General features: G+C 36.2%; 2 protein-coding genes across 2 annotated transcripts in view; one reads left to right on the plus strand and one right to left on the minus strand.

Annotated features, from left to right (window-relative positions):
• LOC140142286 (uncharacterized) overlaps nucleotides 1–23143 on the minus strand; it is a 385706-nt gene that overhangs the window by 214589 nt on the left and 147974 nt on the right. The gene's annotated exons all lie outside the window — the stretch shown is intronic.
• On the plus strand, nucleotides 958–2756 carry LOC140142694 (uncharacterized). The gene has a single exon (XM_072164691.1). The coding sequence runs from the start codon at nucleotides 1213–1215 to the stop codon at nucleotides 2707–2709; it is 1497 nt and encodes a 498-aa protein (XP_072020792.1). The 5' UTR covers nucleotides 958–1212; the 3' UTR covers nucleotides 2710–2756.

A 23143-nucleotide genomic window follows, 5' to 3' on the forward strand; every position in this document is an offset into this window, starting at 1 on the left:
TCCAACAATTGGTACAATCAACAATTTGCCCAACAGTTTTATTAAATATTACCCAACAATTAGTGAAAAATATTTACCCAACTATGTTGGTCAAATATTTTGCTTAACAGTTATGCAAAAATAAACCAACATATGAACCAATACCGTGTAAAATGCCCAACAGTTTGTTCAAAATTTGAACAATAATTGGTAAAAAAAATTGCCCAACTATGTTGGGTAAATACTTTGCCCAATATTTGAGCAAGTTTTGTAAACCAACTGTTGGTCATAATTTTGTACAACTCTTGTTGGTCAAATTTTGACCAACTGTTTCATGTGTTGTATATAGACCAAACTGTTGGTCATTTTTTTGACCAACATTATTTGCAGTGTAGGAAGGATTACAGTAAGTGTTATTTTATACCTTCCACCTCCTGCTTACCCCAAATGCAGCATAACTACAATAGGTCCCAAAAACAGACATCCCCCACCCCACATAATCGCAAATTGACACGAAAGCTTCATTCCCATTTATTTCATCCAAAACGGTCCTGTCATACACCTTCCCCAATCAAACACATTTCTCTTGCATTTGATCATCTTCTACTCTTCCCTAGAAAAATCATTATAATTCCAAATCTACACACCATGGAATTCACCATATCACGTCCAAGCTCACATTGGGCGCCCCATTCCTTTTTTAAAGGAATTTTTATTTGTGTAACCCTCTGGAAATCCAGCCTGACTTGCAACTCAACAATGACTTTGGTGACATTGACAAAGTTTATTTTTCTGAGGAAATAACAATACTGTGCAACTAGAAATATCTAATCCATGCTTGGCTAGTTGTGTACAATTACCAAATTTCTTTCTTTGAAATAATAACCTTTTGGGTATGCGGAAGTTAAAAAGCCCTAAAACAGTGATACTAGTTGACTAGTATTATCAATTACATGACTTCTACATATACACATTTAGAATTCTTCTTCATTCATGGTATTACAACATTGAACTTGGCTATGTTAAAGCCATGCCAAAAACATTACCAGTTAAGTACCAATAGCTGCGAGTAGTGTCCAGCCTGAGCCAAGCTGATGTGAGGGTTGTCCATCACTTCGATTTTGGGATATACCGGTAATGGGCAGAGGGACATACTACATTGAACTCTTGATTTTACATAATGTTGTATAAAACTACAAGCTACAGTTATAATATAGGCTTATTCCAGCAACCATGCCGTTAGCAATCTGTAATGTGTTACTCTTGTCCATATATATTGGATATACTGCAGCAAACCATAAAGTAAATGTGGCAAGGTGGATTGAACAAAATGATCAATTTGGACCAGTTCTGAATTTTTTTTGTGATGTACAAATGCAATGTAATCAGTGTACCTATCGATGGATATTTCAAAATAAGACACTTGCTGAAAATAACGATTTCTTAGGAGCAGATGCATCAAGATATGAAGTTGATGTGAAGCTCCATCCGAATGGTTATGGAAGTTTGTTGCGGATCAAAAATTCACATCAAGATGATGGAGGGTTATATGAATGTCAAGTTGTATTTGGTAATGCTCACATGAGTACAGGAATGGCTACAGCAGTTGTCCTTTTATACCTTCCACCTCCTGCTTACCCCAAATGCAGCATAACTCCATCCAGTAACATCATTGATAAGACTAATGCTACATTCACCTGTCTAGCTGGGACATCCTCCCAACCTGTGAACCTGAGACTCACTCTTCAAAGACAAGATGGTTCACAAGTAGAACTTGGGGATCAAACAGTTACCAGAATAATTACTACAGATGATAATTATGTAGTATTTACCTGTCACATGACAAGTGAGACTTTTCCAACTGCCTATCGTAACTGTTCTGTTGGCCCCATAACAGTCTCACAAAACAGTGGACAAGATGGACAAGGCAGCATTGTTGGTGGTAGCATAGCTGCTGTCTTAATAGTACTGGCAATAGTCATTATTTGCATTATTCTTCTAGTGAGAAGATCAAAATCCATGCAGCCAAGAGCAATCACCAGTGAAACACATGAAGACAAAAGCACACCACATCAAGAGCCTTCACATGATCCTAGTAACAGCTACGGTACTTCTTCAGGACAGATGCCTCTTTATGCCCAAGCTCAGAAAAACCAAACACATCAAGAATTGTCATCTGGTGTAGAGGAAGAAGATGAATCTATGTACTCATATGCAACAGTACATGATCAAAATCAGCCCGATGCCACACACACATCAAATCACACATCTTCACCTGACAGCGACAGTACTTCTTCAGGACAGATACCTCTTTATGCCCAAGCTCAGAAAAATCAAACACATCAAGAATCTTCATCTGGTGTAAAGGAAGAAAATGAGGCTATGTACTCATATGCAACAGTACCTAATCAAAATCAGCCTGATGCCTCAAACACAACAAATCACACATCTTCACCGGACAGCTACAGTACTCCTTCAGGACAGATGCCTCTTTATGCTCAAGTTCAGAAAAACCAAACACATCAAGAACCTGATGCAAAGGAAGAAGATGAGGCTATGTACTCATATGCAACAGTTCCTGATCAAAATCCACCCGATGCCTCAAACATTCCAATATATGGCAAAGTTAACAAAGGTGATAAAACTGTGGTCTCTGAGGATGAGGCTGGGAAAAGAGAGAGTTCAGGATTTGTTGATAATATCATCTATGTTCCTTCTGATGCAAAGTAAAATTGTTTGCTATGAATTGAACCCATTGTAAAATGTATCCCATTATTTTTTTTTATCAGCAGTGCAAAAAGTGATGGCATTTGTTACAGAGGTGACACAAGAATAAAGAATCTGTTCCAGTGGTGCACAGTGTCTTAGCTAGCCACCCGTCTGGCCGTTATTTTAGACGGGGAGTTTGCTCTTGGGACGGGGAAAATTAATGCCTTTGACAGATGCTATATTATAATTGTAGGTGTTGAGAAAGGCTATTGACTTTTTTAGTAGACTAGATTAGCAAAACAAGGTTATAGCAGCACATATTTGAACTCTTTGAGCCCCCAATGGGCTGTAGGAGTCTGATAAATGTTTTGAAGGTCAAATTAGGATGGGCTATTCTATTCAAATGACGGGCAACCCTCAATTTCTAGCTAAGACCCTGGTGGTGCAGCGAGGTTTTCAGTAACAGGGGGCACAAACTACCGATGGAAATATTTTTTCCTGACTGAAATTCTGAATTGTTGACCCCAAATTTTGTGTCCAAGGTGCTCAAGAAGCTATAAAGGATTAGCAAAACAACTGAAAGCTTGAACATTTTTTGCCAAAAAGGGCTATTTTTAATTTCATGCAACTAAAAATACTACTATTCAAAATATTCCACTCACAAAATCACAGAGTGGTACCAACCAGCTCCGAGCTTGAAATACAGTGACAGAATTGACCAAAAGTTGCAATGTGCATCTTCATTTAGCCCTGTTTTAGGCCACTATTGTCCTAATTTTGATCCATAGGGAATGGTTACGCCATTCACACACATTTGTCCTGCAGTAGTCATTTAAGTAATGGGTCAACAGGACGATTTTGAAATTTGCCCCCCCGACTTGGCGGCTTGATACACCACCTGCAATCGGGTCCATAGAACAGGTTCTTTTTAATTTTGTTGCCTTAACCAGTAACTAACTTTTGAGAGGTTTTAGGCATTTTAAAAATAAAAGTGTGAAAACTAACACATGATTCGTATTGTAGATGCTATATGCAGTTACGACTAAGATAAACTATTACTCAAAGCGTAAATTGGCTCACCTGATGAGAGCTTTCAAATGTAGCACTATTTCTTGTTCACTCGGTTGATGGACTGGTGAAAGATGCTTATTACCGTCAAACCGTGACGTGAGTCATGTGACATGCTCTGACGCAGTAAAGATTAGTAAAGTCACAATTATAATTGAAGACCTAATTAAAAAGACTAATTTGCATATGACGTCCTGTCAACCAGACCAAAAATGCCGTACTGTGCTGGTCAGCAACCAATCACGCTGTGCCTTTGCCCTGACGTCAGACGCAAACTGGTCTTTTTAATTTGGTCTTCAATTACACTTAAAATCATTGCCCTGACAACCTTGGCCCAAGACATACCTTTATAAACCATTTAGCTTCATTCAGGGCTTCAACTCTATACAGGTGCAGAACCCTAACCAACCTACAGAATAGCCATCACAGCCAATGTTTTTACTGTACCGAACCTAATTTTGTAATTTCAGAAAAAGTTTTTTTCTTGTGTAATTTCTTGACAAACTGAAAAACTTCTTTATGATTGGTCTTAATCATGGATTAGGCAAAAAAAAATGTTGTGTTGCCCTCATGTGGGAAAACGGGAAAGTTGGGTCGGACGGTCAGGATTTTTTAAAATTTTTTTAACCTTTAAAAATCCCCTCAAATATTAAATAATGCTTCTTCAATTAGGGACATTTGTCAATTTTGACTTCTGGATACCTGTTAGACATCAATTAAAGACTAGTCTTTCAATAAAATATTAATTTTAAGTGCAAAACATTGATTTTTTGAACAAATCTGTAAAAATGATCATTCAAAAAAAACAAAAAAAAAAAAAAAACGACCCTGATTTTTCAGGATTTAGGGTCGGTCGGTTGAGGGCAACACAACAAAAAAATTTTGGCCTTATTATGGAAACTTTTGGGCCTCATAACTGCCAAATTGATTATCTAAAGTATATAAAAGTATACATTATTTAGAATGGCAAACACTTGACGAATCCATTTGTGATGTCAAATTTGGGCAAAAATGCTCAGTTTAGGAGAAAATCCCCAAACCTGCTTTTTGACCCAAATATTTTTGGACAACATAACAAAACAATTCTTCAGTAATTGTTTTTTCACTACAAAAAGTATACCTGTGTGAATTTTCTTCCAAATTAGGAACTTTTGGGCAAAATGTTAACAATATATTACTATTAGTGGACTTTTGGAAGATTTTTGTTTGTTTGGGGGTGCACCCCCTGGTTACAGGCCTGTTAGGCCCTTTTACACAGTTTTTATTAACTCGCATGTATAGCAGCACTTTTATATTCAAGTGCCCCTCCCAGACATAGCCATTTTATGGGCTATTCCAGTAGAAATTCATACACCCTCTATGGGAGACATTATCTTAATCTTCTACACATGAGCTGTAAATTTCAAATAGAGTTACCCATTTAGGTAACCCCATTTGAATTTCAAACTCCTTGTGTGGAAGGTTAAGGTTTAGTCAGAGGGCTGACAGTAAATTTCGCTGATCCCTCCTGTTCTTTTCTATGTCGATTTAACACACGATTCCCGCTGTTGTTTTGGTTCCACTTTAGCACCCCCCGGTACACGCATGGAGGTCGCCATTTGAGGTTTTAGCACCCACTTTAGCACCCGGCTACCATGGCTACGCATTCAGCATCGCATACAGTACGCGTTCCCAACTGTCAATCATTAGGGGTCAATCACCTCGAGCTTGACAACAATATCTGAATAGACTATCGCCAAGTCTTACGTGTATGCACGAAATTTAGGTTAATTTTCGTGATTGAAACAGTATTTTTCTTTTATAAATCTTGGCCCGGATAGCGGGATTGTTGGTTGATTTAATGTATTTGATAAATTAGGTTCATGGATGCGTTAAAAAATATAATTAAAAGTATTAAAAAAGCTGTTCAACATTTGAAAAAAATGCACTGTAGCAGGCTTGAAAAAGTCTAACCGTGGATGCAGCAAGCCGCGATTTTAGGGGTTATTTTCATTACTGCAACGCAGAGCATGGGCGCGATGCAGCCGGTAGAAATCACGGTAGTGTTCCAGGCCTACGCGATGGCAAGGTAATGGCGGCTTCCATAGTTGTATTACTTTTTATATAAAGTGACGCTTCCCAATCTTTATTTATTCCCTGGTTTAGTCTTCCACAGGGTGTGTATGGATTTCAACTGGAATAGCCCTATGCCAAGAACTAAATGGGCTAACTATAAAGTTGTGTATAATCTCCTTATACAAGAACATTATGGTTCATTTTGGAACATGCTGTAAGAGCAATTGCTTATTGTTTGTTTGTTTTATTTATTTATTTATTTATTTATTTATTTATTTATTTAGTTAGTTATTTAGTTATTTAGTTATTTAGTTATTTAGTTATTTAGTTATTTATTTATTTATTTATTTAAATTAATTAATTAATATTATTTATTTATTTATTTATTTATTTATTAAGTTGTGTATCCTCACAAGAACATTATGGTTCATTTTGGAACATGCTGTAAGAGCAATTGTTTATTTATTTATTTATTTATTTATTTATTTATTTATTTTTCATTTTATTTATTTATTTATTTATTTTTGCTTCTAGATGATTTAATTTTGTTCTGATCTCTGTATGTCTCATCCAATTACATCTGCTCTAAATATATTAGTTACTAATTCTATCAATTACATGACGTTTAGAATTAGTTTAATGGGAGTTGCGTTGTTCTTGTAACATTGAACTTGGCTCTAGTTTAAGCCCACCAAAAACGTCATCAATAGCTGCGAGTAATATCCAGCCTGGGCCAAGCTGATGTGTATAGGTTGGTACGTAAATGGGCGGAGGGACCTCTACATTGAACTCTTGATTTTACACAATGTTGTATAAAACAGTAAGCTTCAGTTATAATATAAGCTTATTCCAGCAACCATGCATTTAGCAATCTGTAACATGTTACTCTTGTCCATATACATTGGATATACTGCAGCATATCATCATGTAAATGTGGTTAAGTGGTATCAACAAAATAATCAACTTGGACCAGTTCTGAATTTATTTTGTGATGTACCCAAATACCAATGTAGTCGGTGTACCTTTCGATGGATATTTCAAAATAAGACACTTGCTGAAAATAACAATTTCTTAGGAGCAGATGCATCAAGATATGAAGTTGATGTGAAGCTCCATCCGAATGGTTATGGAAGTTTGTTGCAGATCAAAAATTCACATCAAGATGATGGAGGGTTATATGAATGTCAAGTTGTATTTACTAAGACTCATATGAGTATAGGAAGGATTACAGTAAGTGTTATTTTATACCTTCCACCTCCTGCTTACCCCAAATGCAGTATCACCCCATCCAGTACCATCCCTGCTACCAATGCTACATTCACCTGTGTAGCTGGGGAATCCTCTCCACCTGTGAACCTGAGACTAACTCTTCAAAGACAAAATGGTTCACAATTAGAACTTGGGGATCGAACAGTTACCAGAACAATTACTACTGAGGATAATAATGCTACATTTATTTGTCACATGACAAGTGAGACTTTTCCAACTGCCTATCGTAACTGTTCTGTTCAACTTACGGAAGCTCCTGAAATGAATAAAAAAATTGGTGGTATCACAGCTGCTGCAATACTGATAATAGTCATCATCTGCATCATTATCATTTTTGTAGTGAGGAAAGTCATATCCAAAGCAAATCATCCTACAAAGAATAGCACGGAAGAAGACACAAACACATCAAATCCCACATCTTCACCTCATCCTAGTAACAGCTACAGTACTCCATCAGGACAGATGCCTCTCTATGTTCAAGTTCAGAAAAACCAAACACATCAAGAAGATGAGGCTATGTACTCATATGAAACAGTACATAATCAAAATCTGCCCGATGCCTCAAACACACCAAATCCCACATCTTCACCTCATCCTAGTAACAGCTACAGTACTCCTTCAGGACAGGTGCCTCTTTATGCTCAAGTTCAGAAAAATGAAACCATTCAAGAATCTTCATCTGATGTAAAAGAAGAACATGAGGCTATGTACTCGTATGCAACAGTATCTGATCAAATTCAGTCCGATGCCTCACAAACATCAAATCACAGATTTTCAACTGATCCTAGTAACAACCATGGTACTCCTTCGGGACAGAGGCCTCTTTATCATGTTTATGCTCAAGTTCAGAAAAACCAAACACATGAAGAATATTCATCTGGTGTAAAAGACGAAGATGAGGCTATGTACTCATATGCAACAGTACATAATCAAAATCTGCCCGATGCCTCAAACACACTAAAGCACACATTATCACATCATCCTAGAAATAGCTACAGCACTCCTTCAGGACAGAAGCCTCTTTATGCACAAGTTCAGAAAACTCAAACACATAAAGAATCTTCATCCGATGTGAAGGATAAAGATGAAGCTATGTACCCTTATGCAACAGCACAAAATCTGCCCGATGCCTCACACACACCAAAGCAAACATCTTCACCTCATCCTAGTAACAGCTACAGTACTCCTTCAGGACAGAAGCCTCTTTATGCTCAAGTTCAGAAAACTCAAACACATCAAGAATCTTCATCCGATGTGAAGGATAAAGATGAAGCTATGTACCCTTATGCAACAGCACAAAATCTGCCCAATGCCTCACACACACCCCCACCCGACCCTAGTAATGGCTACAGTACTCCTTCAGGACAGATGCCTCTTTATGCTCAAGTTCAGAAAAACCAAACACATCAAGAATTGTCATCTGGTGTCAAGGAAGAAGATGAGGCTATGTACTCGTATGCAACGGTACTTTAGAATAAAAATCCACCTGATGCCTCAAACTTTCCTATATAGTGAACAAAGGTGATTAAACTTTGGTCTCTAAGGATGAGGCTGAGGAAAGGGAAACTTGAGTTCGGGATTTGTTTACAATATCATCTATGTTTCTTCTGATGCAAAATAACATTATCTGCTATGAATTAAACCCATGCATGCTTTGAAGAAAATGGCATTTGCAGTGTGAAGATTCACAAACAAACAATATTTATTGTAAAGTTAACACTTTTAGGCAGTCAACCAAGATTTTGCATGTCGAAGATCTATTATTTTTAGCTCTATGACATAAACTATACTAATGTTTGCATAAAGTGTGATTTAGACTCTTCCGGAACAAATCTGGACTGACCCTACTTGGCAAGTCCATCCGCCCATAAAACAGGCTTTTTTTCTTTGTCACTTTAACCAGTAACTAACTTTTGAGATGTTTTAGGCATATTTGAAAATTGTTTTGGATATAGGCGTAACAAAACAATCCTTCAGTAAAAACAAATTCACTCAAAAAAGTGTGAATTTTCTTCCCAATTAAGATCTTTTGGGCAATATTTTAACAAAATAAGTGGACTTTTGTAGATATTTGTTTGTTTTGGGGACGCACTCCCTGGCTATTGGCCTGTCAGACCCTTTTACACAGTTTTTATTAACTTGCATGTGTAGCAGCACTTTTATATTTGAGTGACCCTCCCGGAAGGACGCATAACAATTTAATGTTACATCCCAAGAAGCAATGGGTTATTAATTCAGGATGTATATAATTTACTCAGAGGAACATTAGTAACATTTAAACATGCTGTAAGAGTAATCATTAATTTATTTTATTACTATTTTATCAGACCCATAACTGATTAGTTTCCTGAAAAGGTGAAAAAAATGTATCTGGATAATGTTTGCATAATATTTTTGCTTTCATTTCAACTTGTTAAGGAATAATTTCTCCTCAACAGGTTGATTTTGTATATTAGGATGATGTAAATTTGAATAAGTATATTAACTCAGGCTTAAGTTTGTATGAGAAAAAATATCTGATTTGTGATAAAAAAAAAGTTATAGAAAAGAATCAGTTGTTAAAGGTGTCTGACAAGATTTTGGTCCAATGTAACTCATTGTGTTTGATATGTCACATTAAGGCCCATCATCCAAACATTCTTATGTCATATTATGTGTATCTTAGTTTTGACATACCATGTCATATCACATTATCATGATTATTTGTATCTTAGTGGCCCTTAGATCACTTAGTATATGACTTCAGGTGTGGTATTTTGTTTGTAATTTGTTCTTAAGAAAAAGGGCTGATATCAACGTTTTACAAAAACAAAAAAAAACCCAAAAAAAACCACTTTTTGTTTTGAGTTTGTACTTTAAAAAAAGGCTGATTTTCAATGTTTTGATAGGAAAATGTGGACTCTTTTATTCAGCTTTTTCCAGAATTTTCAAAATTAGGTTTGGTATTCAAGATTAGAGTCAGTTGGGCCAGGACAAGTAAACAACTTTATATTTTGCCTTAGGAGTGCAATTTTTGACTTCCAGGTCAGGGCAAGTTTCTTTTTTGCTACCAAAAGCAGTTAAGTTATTTTGGTTTTTTTTAAAGCCATATTATAACATTTGCTGAGAAGAACGCCTTCAAAAAATTTTTACACGATTGTAATGTACTTTAGTAAACAAACATGCTCTGCAAAAAACTTTAGATGCTGTAGTTTTGTCAAAATCCGTGATTTTGAATAAAACGCAGGAACCGTTATTTTATTATTACGATGGAAATATTAGTCGAACACGTACATGTATGCAATGTTCATAACATGCATAACACAGTACGTACACAGCGTGCGGGACACATCAGAGGGTCATACTGTATTACAACTGCTGGAGTAACATGCATTAGCGCTAGCAGTAAATTCCAATTTTCTTTGCTTTACCTCACTTGTTCGGCTCAAAATTACAAGGGGACATATCTGACAGTAAAAGCTAATATTTCATGGGAAAAAAATACTAATCTATTTTTACAGAAATGTTACAATAGGGGAAAGTGGGGTAATCCCGGGCACCTTTCGTTAAGGCTACACAGGTACAAGATTAAATAAAGTTCATCAGTGAAAATCATATCAATGCAAAGTAGGAGTAATGTTCTAACTAGTAACCAGTTTTTAATAACTCAACATCTATAGTTATTAAGTTATAATTAAAAAATAAAATGGAAAAAAATGATGGGGTAATGCCGGACACGGGGTAATCCCGGACACATGATTGTTGCTAAGAGGGAAAGTGGAGTAGGATGATAATCCACTGAATGTATTAGGTACTTCTGTTACCTCAAGCATACAACTATGGGGGCTGTTGTTGTTGTCTATATTTTCGAAATAACAAGGGTCCGGCATTACCCCAGCTGTATAGAAGCGCATGTGTGTCCGGGATTACCCCTCACGGTCCCGATTTATTTTTTCAGTGCTTGTTCTACTAATCCATTTTAAGATACCAAAATTCATACATCCAGCTAACAATCAAGTATCAAACATAATTTTCATCCATACTTAATCTGAGTCCCTTGTCGCATTGTCGCACTTTTCAGATAAAAAGTCAAAAATGACAATTTCTGTTTTTTCGTGATTTTCACAAAGAAAGACGAGACCCAAAGCGCTGGTAGTAGTACACGTGAGGTACACCTTGAGGTAGCTAATACCCTAAGGTAGTATAATAGTGCCACCCTTCTCCGTTTAGCTGCAATCGACGTGTCCGGGATTCCCCACAGTCCGGCATTACCCCACTTTCCCTATTTAAGGGATGGGGTATGAACGTTTGGACAGTATTTATTGTGGGACATTAGAGCACATCAGACATTCTGAATATGAAGAATGTCCTTCTGATATCAAATAATTTTGATTTTTTGAAATTCGCAATGTAATACACATTTTATGGCAAATGATTAAAAATTGATATTTTTGATTTCCAAAACACCAAAATAAATTAGGTCTTTTTGGGAAAAAATCCATATCTTCAATATGAAAGGTCAAAATTTTCAATTGATCATCAGCTTTTCCTCCCAGCTACATACACTTTAAGAATATATCATTAGATTTATAAAATTTACTTCGAGGACTGTTATATATCAAAAATGTGAAAAAATCGAATTTGAATAATTTGTCATAAAAGTTGTATTATATCGTGAATTTCAAAAATGAAAATTATTTGATATCAGAAAGACATTCTTCGTATTCAGAATGCAATTCGATATGTCTGATGTGCTCTCATGTCTCACAAAAACGCTCATTCCAGATCCCTTAAGGAATAATTTGCTCTGCAACAAGTTTATTTTGTATATTAGGATAATTTGAATAAGTATTAACTCAGACTTAAATTTGTATCAGAAAAAAATATCTGATATTCGATTAAAAACAAGTTATGGAAAAAAAATCAGTTGTTAAAGGTGTCTGACAAGATTTTGGTCCAATGTAACTCATTGTGTTTTCTATGTCACATTAAGGCCCATCATCCAAACATTCTTATATCACATTATGTGTATCTTAGTTTTGACATACCATGTCACATTATGTGTATCTTAGTGGCCCTTAGATCACTTGGTATGACTTCAGGTGTGGTATAATTGCTTGTAATTTGTTCTTAAGAAAAAGGGCAGATATCAATGTTTTACCAACAACAAAAAAACAACCTTTTTTTCAACAAAAAACCTTTGTTTTTAATACTTTAAAAAAAGGCTGATATTCAATGTTTTTATAGGAAAATGTGGACTCTTTTCTTCAACTTTTTCCAGAATTTTCAAAATTAGGTTTAGTGTATTCTTTTTCAAGATTAGATTCAGTTGGGCCAGGACAAGTAAACAACTATGGCCCAGCAATTTATAAACAATTTTAATTTCGCTGGGATCACTGAATGGGTCTTTAAGGAGTGCAACTTTTGACTTCCAGGTCAGGGCTAGTTTCTTTTTCGCTGCCAAAGGCAGTAAAGTTATTTTCTTTTTCTTTTTAATAGTGATAGTGGGGAAATGTTTTTTTTAGTGTATAGTGGGGAATTTTTTCTTGTTTTGCTCATGTTTTTTTTTTCTTCAAAAACTTCCAGGCCCCCTCCCCCGGAAGGTAAATGGTGGGTCCCTTATTATAACCTGTATATGGGAGTTAGCAACATACCTCTAAGGAATACTATAGGTGACTAAGTTTTCAACTCCTATACTGAAGGCGGAAACCAAACCTGTGGTTTGATACAACACATATGCCTAACTGAATAGGCTGTGACCTACTCCTGCACGATGAGTGTCAATTCACTTGAGAATATTGTCCATAGAGTTCATTGAACATATAAAATCAATCAAAAAGATATTTTTTGAAGGAAAATAAAAGAAATTGAAAATTATAATTTTTGTCTATTTGGCTATATTGTGATTGGGTTTATTAAACATATAAAATCAATCAAAAAAGTATTTTTGAAAGAAAACTTGTGTGAATATTTCATATCTCAATTAATGTAGACAACCGTGTCTACCACATAATTTGTGATCAGGGGAATGAGTCATATGTCTGCAATTTTCAATTTGTTTTAACATAATTTTCTGACAGTTTACGAATGCTCTATTTTGATGCAAACCCAATCATAATTGGACGTCTGATTACCGAGTTATGAGCAATTTATCAATGGCTGAAAACAATATAAAACAAAAGAATTTGAACAATGTTTTTGCCAATATCTCAAAAACAAAATTAGTGACATCCCGACTCATTCCCCTTGATCATGTCACATATTGTCACAATTTCAACAGAATTCTTTGTAACTATTCATATTTATCACATGAATAAAGGCAAACTATTTACTAAGCAAATACTTAATTTTAGGTGAATGTACTATCTCTCATAAAAGTGTATGAAAACCTCATGCATGAAAAATAAAATGCTTGCTTCAATATCTCATATAGTTATTTGTGTACTCTGTGTTTATTTTGTTAGGTTAAATCACATTATGACTTTATATAATAGTAATAATAATGATAATACTTAATTGATATCTGTCCAGCATTTAAAATTTAAAGTTATTCATTACTTTTATTAAAAATATGCCTCTTATGATTATCATAATGAAAACAATATGTTGAACTAAATTATGTCTGGAATATATACATTATGACATATGCTTAAGTCATGCATGCCCGAGATGTGATTTGGCTATTTCAGTTGAAAACCACACCCCCTATGGAAGGTATGACCTAAATCTCCCACACTAGGGAGTGTGAATGTCAAATGGGGTTACCTGAATGGGTGACTCCATTTGAATCTACACCCTATATGTGGACAATTGTAGTAGTGTCTTCCATAGGGGGTATATGGATTTTAAATGGAATAGCACTTTTCTCCCAGTAATAAGCCTACACAAATATCCTTCTGTTTTCTATTACTTTGTTACTGTTGAGGGTCTAGAGTAACAAGTCCCTTTCTGCAATAGCTGCCATGTGTTGTATCTTCACATGTCTACAATACAGAATACAGAACTTGTCGAAATATTTGGGGGGACTCACTAATATTGGGTGACAGGGATGTGCGGCCACATTGACCCCCATTTTTCAACTCCCTCTCACCCAATGACCCCCTTCTTTGTTTTACTGAACTCCCTCTCACCCAATGATCCCTTGTTTGTTTTCCTGTTACCAAAAGACCCAATTCTTTTCAAAAAATTTGAGAAAATGTCTGATAATCTCTCACTGAATGACTCCTTTTTTCATTATTTTTGTTGTCAAAATTTTTCAAAAAAATTTCAAATTTTTCACAAATTTTCAAATTTGTCAAAAATTTTCACATTTGTCAAAAATTTGCAACTTTTATATTTTGGCCCAAAATTTTTCTCAGTCTCACTGAATGACCCCCTTTTTTTGGTAAGATTTTCCCCAGTCTCATGCAAAGACTCCCTTTTTTGGCCTTCTCACTGAAAGACTCCCCTTTTTCGGTGTCTAGGCTCTCACCGAAAGACCCCTAGTTTCGAACTGCTTTCCGCACATCCCTGTCACTTCCAAAGTTGAGTGCCCATTATCACTTCCAAAGTTGAGTGCCCCCTGTCACTTTCAAAGTTGAGTGCCTCCTGTCACTTCCAAAGTTGAGTGCCCCCCCAAATATCTAGGCCTATAGGGCAGCTATTGCAGATAGGGCCTTCTCTGATATATCGACTTGGAACTTTGATTTAAAACAAAACTCCATTCACAAGATTGAGTCATCAAGCAGAAAAGAGAACACTTGAAAGTTAGCTTCAACAATGGCTGCTCGCAAATTTATAATTGTAGCGGTTTTGTGTTTGCTTAGTTTAAATTCAGCGCTTAAACATATCCGAGTTACAACATGGATTGTTACGGATAACGATTACGGACCAGTCATCAATGTCTTCTGTGATAATTACTTAAACTGTACTCAAAGCAAAAATTGTATTTATATCTGGAAATCTGCTAACAAGATAGTTGCTGAAAATGAGGATCTTATAGACGTAGACTCATCGCGGTATAGCGTTGATTTTGGAGATACCGATGTGGGATATGGAAGTTTGCTAACGATTAAAAATGCATTGAAAGAAGATGCTGGTGTTTATGAATGTCAAATTACTATAGAGGACATACTTGTTAGTCGTGGGTCAACTCAGGTTATCACTTATCATTACCTGCCATCTGACGAATACCCACAATGCAGTGTAAGCTCTAATACATTCACAGAGAATTTGCACGCTACGTTTATGTGTATAGCTGGCGAAGCAGCTCCGCCTATGAATTTACAACTGACTCTTGAAAACAAAGATGGCTCGTATGTAGAAATGAGCAATAATCATGTTGTTACTAGAATGATTACAGCTAAGGATGACAACACTATGTTTGTTTGTCACATGACGAGCGAGATGTTTCCGTCAGTGGATTGCACCTGTTCTATAGGTCCTCTGACAGTTCTGCCAATTTCTGTATCATCGATAACCCAATCACCATTGGTTACTTCTGTTGTAAAGATTCCAAATATTCCAAAAGACACAAATAAACAGAGCTCAACCGAGAAGGAAGAGTCATTCGGAACAATGCCTACATGGATCACCATATGTGGAATTATAACAGCTGTTCTCATAATACTAGCAGGGGTTGCAATTTATATCACATTTATGGTGAAAAGGGCGAGGTCTAAAAACAGTAGTTTGAAAGTGACGACCGCAAGCAAAAATGATATAGAAATTTGCAAGGGTCGATCACACCAGAAAGATTCAATAAATATTGAAGCAAACCAAGATGAGAACTCTGGACATTATGCAGTTATACACAAGACCGGTGATCTTCAGAAAAGTTCACTGAATTCAAATGAAACTAACAGCGACCTCAATGCTTCAACAGCAGTAGAGGCAGACCAAAATGAAAGTTTGGATCAGATTCCCCTTTATGCAATGGTAGACATCAAGACTGGTGATCTTCAGAAAAGTTCACTGAATTCAAATGAAACTAACAGCGACCTCAATGCTTCAACAGCAGCAGAGGCAGACCAAAATGAAAGTTTGGATCAGATTCCCCTTTATGCAATGGTAGACATCAAGACTGGTGATCTTCAGAAAAGTTCACTGAATTCAAATGAAACTAACAGCGACCTCAATGCTTCAATAGCAGCAGAGGCAAACCAAAATGAAAGTTTGGATCAGATTCCCCTTTATGCAATGGTAGACATCAAGACTGGTGATCTTCAGAAAAGTTCACTGAATTCAAATGAAACTAACAGCGACCTCAATGCTTCAATAGCAGCAGAGGCAGACCAAAATGAGAGCTCGGATCAGATTCCCCTTTATGCAATGGTAGACAAGACTGGTGATCTTCAGAAAAGTTCAAGTGAAACTAACAACTCAAAAGCAACTGAAGCAAACCAAAATGAGAGTTCTGGACAAATCCCCCTTTATGCAGTTGTACAAAACACAGATGATCTTCAGAATAGTTCTGTAGAAAATGGAACAAGCAAAGCTTCAATGGCAATGGAGGCAAACCAAACAGAGAACGGACAAGTCCCCCTTTATGCAATGGTAAACAAGACAGGTGATCGTGAAACAAGCTCAGTACATTCAAATGAAGCCAATGTGGATGATGTTATTTCTCAGAACAGTTCAGGGGAAGCCTCGCTGTATGCTGTGATCAATAGGACACATAATTCGCAAACAAACTTGTTAGATTCAACTGATACAGACATGGATCCTGATACTATTGGCCACAATGACCTCATTGCAGTGGCTTAGTTCAGTAACCTCCCTTGAACAATCATAGGTCAAAGTTGATCTTGTGGATGATGAGTTTTTGTACCTAACATGGAAAGGTCATTCTATGAATGCAGAAAGCTATTGGGTTTAAGGAACTGTGCACTGAGAGACAGGAATGTTTGAGATCTTAGTGTGAAGAGACTTGCTATGGTTTAAATAAAAGATAGATGATTCCAGTTAAAATCCATCACCCCCCCCCCCCCCCTATGGAAGGAGTCCCCCATTCTGGTAATGCCATTTGAAACTCACACTCCCTGGTTGGAAGATCACATGTTCTATATTTATTAGGGGGTGTATGGATTTCATCTGGAATAGCCCCATATAACAAAGATTCACAAGAGGTGTCATCAGTAAGTAGAAGAAATCAAGAGAGTCCAGATGGAATATCTCATTCTTCTGTGATCCATAAGACTGACAATTTTGAGACAAGCTTGATAACATCATCAGGAGACAGCTCCTAACCATGGGAATGCAAAACAGACTTCTTTGTATAAATCTTGGATGACTCTGAGACACCCTTTGAAAATTGAAATGAAACAGAAGATACTGTGCCTGTGACATTTTAGATCAAACACCTTTCTATATTGTGGTTAATAAGAGCTCAGATCAAGCCCCTCTCTATGCAATGATTCATAGGCAATGGCGGCGCTGCGGGGGAGGGCGGAGCAAGGGGGCACAATATTTTTCTTGCCCCCCCCCCCACTTTTGAGGCAAAACCCTACAAATTATGTAAATTTTCACTTATTGCAGCAATTTTGCCCAAATTTGTCGATTTTTCCCCCCTGAAATTCACAAAAATATTCCTGGTGCTGCCACTGTTCATAAGTAAAGCTTGATAAATTGATCTGATAAAAATGGAAGCTGTAATTAATAAAATTGTGACGTGTCATGTCAAAAGGAGACACTTTTGGGCAGGTTATCAATTTTGAGGTTTTTACATATCTTAAATATAGAGATATTTTGCTCCACAACGCCTTTCTCCCCAATGAAATCAGACATTGATAAGCGAAGATATTGATTTTGTAAGTTATGGTATTATAAAATTGGAATTGAGATATCGGCCTTTAAAAATATTATTGACAATGTTGAGAGTAGGAAATACCTTGAAAAATGTCTCAAAAAATACAAGATGCCAGTTATATTCCGGTCTAAAATATTTTGAACATTATTAACATCACAAATTCGCAAGAAACTCAAATTGTGAAAAAATCACCCCCGGGTATATTTTTGGCTATTTCTCCATTTTCGATCCTGCCCAAAAGTGTCTCCTTTTGACATGATACGTATTTGATCCATGTTGTTCTCCGGTTTCCAAATCATGTTAATCCGAGCCATTTTTATTTAATAAAATCAATTTAATTTGCCACCTAATGTTTTACAAATGTTATAAAAACGTTTTTATACCCTTTATAAAACCCAACATCTCAAACTTTTCTGTAAAACGTTGTGTGTTACTGTTTGCTGGGAAGGTGTGTGAATGTCAGAGTATTTTAGCTCAAATTGAAGGTGAATTTTGCTATTTGATTGGCCAAATTGTGCAATTTTACCTTATTTTTGCCCCAAACAAGGTGTTTTTTTTATTCAGGCTAAATTGAAGATGCACAGGATGTCCTCTATGCAAACATTTTGGGGATGTGTCCCCTTTGTCCCCTCCCCCCCCCCCCCCATTCCACCGCCTATGGTAAGGATCAAAAGGTTTGGCGAATTTGATAAGCTGTTTCACAACAACACTTAGTTAAAATCAAAGAGCTTGTTGTATATCATTTTCTTGCTGATGCCAAGAGGCCCCTGGCTGTACCCCAAAAAAAAAAAAAAGGGAGGGGGAGAAAAGGGGAAAACATGTTGCCTATTTTTAAGTAATTATGATCCCCATTTTGACAAATTATCTGACTCATAGGGGTTACCTCCACAGGATCCCTGCAGAATGGCAAATAGAGTTGTATTTGACGTACAATTTTCCATGAGCAGCCCTCCGTTAAAAAAAACCTGGGTCCGGCCCTGGATGATGCCAAAATGTAATATGTAATTGTTATTGCAATTTCACAGGTTCCAGTGTCAGCAATGGCAGTCTTTTCAAACACACTTCTTGTTTATTTTGAATAGTTTTAAAAGTTCATTTTCTTCAGGATCTTTAGTAAATTTGCAACATGTGTATTTCATTTTATCTTTTTACATGTCTGTAAATTATTTTTAAAAGGTTTCTCAAGTCTCTTAAACATTTTGTAAAAAATTGCATTTTTGAGCGTGTTTAAGAGAAACAAGCTAAGTACTACATGGGATTTTAAAAAACCTGTAGAAAGGCCTAGTGCATAGGGCTTTCGCACACTTATGCATGCAGATTTGAGAAACATTAAATATTCTAATATATTCTGATATGACTGATATATAAGAGTGAATAAATCTACACAAATCCCACTATTTTTGGTCATTTTAAAAGTGCCAATTATTAAGCAAATTTTGAAATGTTTGCCCTCCCCCAGATTTCACTTTGTACCCCTAGATAAATAATCCCTAGTGCTGTCAATGGACTTTAGGCAAATGAAAGTTGATGTTGGGTTTCCTGTCACACATTTGTTGCCCAGTGATGAGACAACTCTCATTCATTATTTTTGCACATTAATTATTTTATACACGTAGGGTTAAGTTTTTATAACACATTGGGTTTTTTAATGGTAATCAACAAAACTTTGAAGGCAAGTAAATGACAGGTCAATATACTGTAAAGTGGCAATTTTCAGTGGCGTGCGCAAAAGGTGCGGCAGGGGCCATGGCCCCCAATTTTGTTGGTCATTCGGGGAACGTTAAAAACGCCAAAATTTGCTCGTAATCAGACTCCATTTGGGGGAACTGAACAACCTGGCCCCCCACTTTCAATGTGCTGCGCACGCCACTGGCAATTTTTGTGCGTGTAATTCTTATTGGATATGGAAACTTGCTAATATCCAATTCTGTTTTCTTGCATAGACCTATACGTAAAAAGAACATAATGTGTTTTTATTTTCGCGGTAGCTGTGTTGTGCATGAAAAGAGTGAAAATTAATGTACGCAAAAATTTCCACTTTTATAGTAATACAATGGGAGTTATTTGTTTGCACACAAAACTATCAAAAGTAGAACAAGACAAAAAATAAGCCAAGTTTTCAATAAATTGTCTAAATAATGAATTATTTTTGCAAAATGACTTTCCCAGGCCGCATAAAAAGGTGACAGGAAACTCATCAACTTTCATTAGCTTTAAGGCCAGTCAGAGCCTTCAGGCCATATTTTTTCAGTTTTTGTAATTTTGCTCAAATAAAATAATAATAAAGTTTATTTCTGCATGGCAATACATTGCTTTTAGGCGCCGAAAAAAGAAAACCCTGTTCTACGGGCCTGACCGACCCAGATTTTGAACAAACTGGGACAAAAAAATTTCCTGTACAAATGAATGCCGACCCAAATTTCGGACATTTCAGGAACAAATTTTTGTTTGTATTTTCTCAAATTGTAAATTATTTACAGATTATGGTGATTTTTTGGGTCATTTCCGAAAAAAAAAAAGGGGAAAAAAAAAAGGCCGACCGACCAACCCTACTTGAAAGGTCTGTCCGCCCGTAGAACAGGGTTTCTTTTTTTCGTCACCTTATGGGAAGTGATTTTTTTCCCCAGTTTTTGTAATTTTTCTCAAATAAAGCAGTTTATTTCTGCAGGGAAATACATTGATTTTATGGGAAATGGGTCAAGGAAACCACTATTCACATTTGCATGACCAAAGTTTATGGTATTTTCCCCCTTCCAGGGAAAATCATGTACATGGGGAGAAATAAAACCCATTACAATGATCACATCACGAACCCATAATTTTCCTGCTGAGTGTGGGCTTTACTTTTCTCAATATTTGAGTACAAATACCACTAACTCAGGTGCCCACCTTAAAAAATATTATAATTTGATAGAATTGATTACATAGTTTCCTTAACATAATTTCTGTATTATTTGATTGTGTGTGTTTTAAGTTAAAGTGTATATAAATTTATTTGACTGTATAATGAATTGTCATATATATTATTCCTGTGTATTGTGTAAATGTTAGAAATAGGCCTACTAATGATTGGTGATGGGGATGTGCGCCACATTGACCCTCATTTTTCAACTCCCTCTCACTGAATGACCCCCTTTTATGTTTTACTCAATTTACTGAATACCAAAAGACCTCCTTTTTTAAGAATGATACATATTAATAGATTAGAATATGGTGTCATTTTACGAAATATAAAAAAACAATAAAAATTTTAGAAGATTTAAAAATTTTTTAGTCTTTCTATGCCAAAGAAAAGTTGAAGTACAAGAGCTCATCCACCTGGCTCCTAAACCATTTTCCACCAAGATGTGGCAGTGACACATTTCATTGGGCGCAGCTAGCTTCAAATCGCTAACATTCGCTCAAAGCGCTGGCCTACACACACATGTGCTTAAACATGTTATAGACAATGCATAGATGTGCACAGGTAACAGCTGCCTCAACGTATTGAGCTTATTTACACAAAATAGCATGGAATATGTCAGCAATTTTTAAACATCTTGGTTGGATAAATTGTGGGGTGTTTAATACAAGGGGGCGACTAATAGAGGAAATACGGTAATAATACACTATAAATTGAAACCATTAAGGGGGTACTACACCCCTGTGGTAAGTTGTGACTATTTTTGCATTTTTCTCAAAAAATAATAACACACTGGTAACAAAGGTTATGTATATTATTGGGGCAAGGAATCCCATTACTACACTGAAATTTCAGTGACTCAAGACAAGCGGTTCAGTATATATGATAGGAAACGAGGTACATCCTAGCGGTACCTTATTTCTTATCATAAATAACAAACCGCTTGTCTTGGGTCACTGAAATTCCACTGTAGTAACTGGATTCCTTGCCCCTATAATATACATAACTTTTGTTACCAGTGTGTTATTAGTTTTTGAGAAAATGCAAAATAGACACAAATTTATCGAGGGTGTAGTACCCCTTAAAACAAATAGGAAGTGAAAGGAGGATGTAAGTGTTAAAGAAACAATCACCCAATTCCCCTGGCTATGTGATCTCTGGTATTAGCAGTCTCACTTTTCATTTGCATTTACATGGGAATCAAGTCCTGCACTTAATTTTTGCTGAACCATGAAATGGAATCAGCCTATACATGAATGTATGTTACTTGCTTACTTATACTTACTTACTGATTAACCTTTTGGTCTGAAATGGACATATCTCAAAATGCCACGAAGGTATGACCCCCCTCCCCCAAGTGGTGTCAGATGAAAGAAATTTACTTTCACCACTTCCTCCCCTCCTGAGAAAAATTCCTGGTGCTGCCATTGGTCATTTGATGTTAAGGCAATCACGAAGCCTCTTTCAAAATGGGTTGCTGGACTTGCTGGGGGAGGGGGGATAAATAAGATAAATACATCTCTGTAGTGCAGGGTACCATTGGTCATGGAACCCCATTTTGACCCAGTTAAGTCATTCTAACAGCCAATTAGTACCAGCGGGACAACTTGGAAATTATGCCCCATTTGGACATTTTGCCCGGTATGCCGCTGATAAGTTTTGGAAAGTAACAGCATTTACATTATGCTGTTAGTCACACCAAATATCTCGTATGAAATTTGGGTCATGGGGAAAATTTTGGGAAGCCCTGGTATAAATACTATTAAGTAGGAACCTCGTCTAAATGTCATGTTTGTTTCAATCAATTTTTTAAAATTTCATGTATGCTAATTTTGATACAAAAAATTTGGGTGAATTTTAGGTTGTTCTGATTGAGCAAATCTAACTAACACTGTTCTTACAATTAAGTTCAAACAAGTACACATCATAAAAAGGGTGAAATTAGGCTCTGAAGGTGATCTACCAATAAATAACGTCTTTTGCTTTAACCCCGGTCCTGAGCACTACCTGCCGATGTAACATTGCTTCTGATTGGTCAATTACATGATATCTTCACTTTAATCACCAATCAGAATGGAGCTTTGCAAATAATTCACCCCAATTTTGTGATGATGAAATAATTCTAACACTGTTGCTGATTGGTCCAATTTATAATGAAAACGTCTTTTTGACCAATCGGCAGGTAGTTCTCATAAATGTGCATGAATGTTACAAAATGAGTCATTTTGCTTGATGGTGCCAAATAGTTTCAATATGGATAATAGACCTATAACATAAATAGAAACCATCCTCTAAATACAACTTTCACTTCCTCTAAAAGTATAAACATTCATTTAGCTCCATTTTAGGGATTGTGGTTATAATGAGAGGCACACTTATTGGAAACATGATAAATA

Source organism: Amphiura filiformis, chromosome 20 (genome assembly GCF_039555335.1).
Source record: "Amphiura filiformis chromosome 20, Afil_fr2py, whole genome shotgun sequence".
In the NCBI taxonomy this organism is placed as follows: domain Eukaryota; kingdom Metazoa; phylum Echinodermata; class Ophiuroidea; order Amphilepidida; family Amphiuridae; genus Amphiura; species Amphiura filiformis.